The sequence below is a fragment of the Cebus imitator genome, unplaced genomic scaffold (genome assembly GCF_001604975.1).
Source record: "Cebus imitator isolate Cc_AM_T3 unplaced genomic scaffold, Cebus_imitator-1.0 Scaffold53, whole genome shotgun sequence".
Lineage (NCBI taxonomy): Eukaryota > Metazoa > Chordata > Mammalia > Primates > Cebidae > Cebus > Cebus imitator.
In genome coordinates, this window is record NW_016107368.1 from 3,874,488 (window position 1) to 3,877,372 (window position 2,885).

Genomic DNA, 2,885 nt, shown 5'->3' on the forward strand with positions numbered 1-2,885 from the left:
TGGTCTGGAACTCCTGACCTTGGGTGATCTGCCCACCTCAGCCTCCCGAAGTGCTGGGATTACAGGCATGAGCCACTGTGCCCGGGGGGTACATATATTTTTATTTTCACATTCTTACCAAATTTCACATACCTGTCTGTCATAGTGATACTTCCAAAAAATGAATCCCCCATTATTCGAATAATATATATAGGTCTGAGATATCTGATCTCCTCGAAAATATGCAAAAACCAAATTACCGATCTCCTATTTTAAAAAAAAATGAATGAATGAATGAAAGGAAGATGCCAACAAATACACTCCTGAACATTATTCAAGAAATGAAAACATATCCGTACAAAAACCTGGACGTCTGGACGTGACAGTTCATTTGGGGCTGCTCCTGACAGCCAAAAAGTGGATACACGCCAGACATGGTGGCTCATGCCTGTAATCCTAGCACTTTGGGAGGACGAGGCAGATGGATCACTTGAGGCCAGGAGTTCAAGACCAGCCTGGCCAACATGGTGAAGCCCCATTTCTCCTAAAAAAATACCAAAATTAGGCCGGGCGTGGTGGCTCACGCCTGTAATTCCAGCACTTTGTGAGGCCGAGGTAGGCGGATCACTTGAGGCTAGGAGTTCAAGACCAGCCTGGCTAACATGGTGAAACCCCATCCCTACTAAAAATTAGCTGGACGTGGTGGTATGCACCTGTAGTTCCAGCTACTCAGGAGGCTGATCCAGGAGAATCACTGAAAGCTGGGAGGTAGAAGTTTCACCACTGCACAACGTGCCTGACCCTGCTTCTTTATTTATTTATTTATTTTTGAGATTGGGTCTCGCTCTTGTTGCCCGGGCTGGAGTGCAACGGCCCAATCTTGGCTTACTGCAACCTCCGCCTCCCAGGTTCAAGGGATTCTCCTGCCTCAGCCTCCCGAGTAGCTGGGATTACAGGCATGCGCCACCACACCTGGCTAATTTTGTATTTTTAATAGAAACGGGGTTTCTCCATGTTGGTAAGGCTGGTCTCGAACTCCTGACCTCAAGTGATCTGCCTGCCTTGGCCTCCCAAAGTGCTGCCATTACAGATATGAGCCGCTGTGCCCAGGCCATGTTTTTTTTTTCTTTAAGACAAGGTCTTGTTCTGTCCCCCAGGCTGGAGTGCAGTGTTGCAATTATAACTCTCTGCAGTCTCAAGCTCCTGGGTTCAAGGTATCCTCCCACCTCAGTCTAGAAGTAGCTGGGGTTACAGGCACACGCCACTAGGCCTGGCTAATTTTTTTGTTTGTTTTTTTGTTTTTGTTTTTTTTGAGATGGAGTCTCCCTCTGTTGCCCAGGCTGGAGTGCAGTGGCGCAATCTTGGCTCACTTTAACCTCAAACGATTCTCCTGTCTCAGCCTCCCAAGCAGCCAGGATTACAGGTGTGTGCCACCACGCCTGGCTAATTTTTGTATTTTTGGTAGAGGCAGGGGTTTCATCATGTTGGCTAGGCTGGTCTCGAACTCCTGACCTTGCAATCCACCCGCCTTGGCCTCCCAAAGTGCTTTACAGCACTTTGGTGGATTACAGGTGTAAGCCTCCATGCCTGACCTGTTTTTGCTTTTTAAGACAGAGTTTCACTGTGCACCCAGGCTGGAGTGCAGCGGCTCGATCTCAGCTCACTGCAGCCTCCGTTTCCCAGGTTCAAGTGATTCTCCTGCCTCAGCCTCCCGAGTAGCTAAGATTACAGGCATGCACAACCACGCACAGCTAATTTTGTATTTTTAGTAGAGACAGGGTTTCCCCATAATGGCCCTAAATGATAGTCATAGACTGTTTATGTTATTAGTAAGGCTTCCAGGCAACAATAGGCTATTAGTAATTAAGTTTGATTTTTGGTTTGTTTTAGTTTTCAGACAAGTTGTGGCTCTATTGTTCAGGCCAAGTGCAGTGGTGTGATCTCAGCTCACTATAACCTGTGCCTCCTGGGCTCGAGCCATCCTTAGCTTCCCAAGTAGCTGGGACTACAGGTGTGTACCATCATGCCTAGATATTTTTTCTTTTCTTTCTCTTTTTTTAAAAATTTTTATTATTATTATTTTTTAAAGATGGGTTTCACCATGATGGCCAGGCTGGTCTTGAACTCCTGACCTTAGGTGATCCACCCACCTCAGCCTCCCCAAGTGCTAGAATTACAAGCGTGAGCCACTGCACCTGGCCTCTCTTTTTCTTTCTTTTTTTTGAGATGGAGTCTTACTCTGTCTCCCAGGCTGGACTGCCCTGGCGCAATCTTGGCTCACTGCAACCTCCGCCTCCCAGTTCAGGCAATTCTCCTGCCTCAGCCTCTTGAGTAGCTAGGATTACAGGTGCTTGCCATCATGCCCAGCTAATTTTTGTATTTTTAGTAGAGATGGGGTTTCTCCATGTGGGTCAGGTTGGTCTTGAACACTTGACCTCATGATCTGCCCGTCTCGGACTCCCAAAGTGCTGGGATTACAGGCGTGCACCACTGCATGTGGCCTTTTTTGTATTTTGAATAGACACACGGTCCCACCATGTTGCCCAGGGTAGCCTTGAATTTGTGAGCTCAAGTCATCCACCCACCTTAGCCTCCCAAAGTGCTGGGATTACAGGCGTGAGCCACCATACCCGGCCAGTAATTAAGTCTGGGGAAGTGGAAAGTTACCTGTGAATTTTCAACTGTGTGGGGTGGAGGGTGGTACCTCTAACCTCTACCTTGTTCAAAGGTCAACTATAAGTGGATGTATTTATGTCAACCGGTGGATCTGAAAACAGCCCCAAAGCCTTTTCCGTCTCCCACATGTGTTCTCAGCCCACGGAAAATAACAGTGACCAAGTTCTTCACATTCTCCACCTCAAGGCTTATATTGTCCTTTCTTTTTTTTTTTTTTTTTTTTTTTTTTT

General features: G+C 47.0%; 1 protein-coding gene across 1 annotated transcript in view; it reads right to left on the bottom strand.

The window, feature by feature from the left end:
- Positions 1-2,885, bottom strand: part of CATSPERD (cation channel sperm associated auxiliary subunit delta) — a 54,199-nt gene that overhangs the window by 38,173 nt on the left and 13,141 nt on the right. The window contains exon 5 of the mRNA XM_037738466.1: positions 133-246. Coding sequence (XP_037594394.1) covers positions 133-246 — 114 coding nt within the window. The remainder of the gene's footprint in view (positions 1-132; positions 247-2,885) is intronic.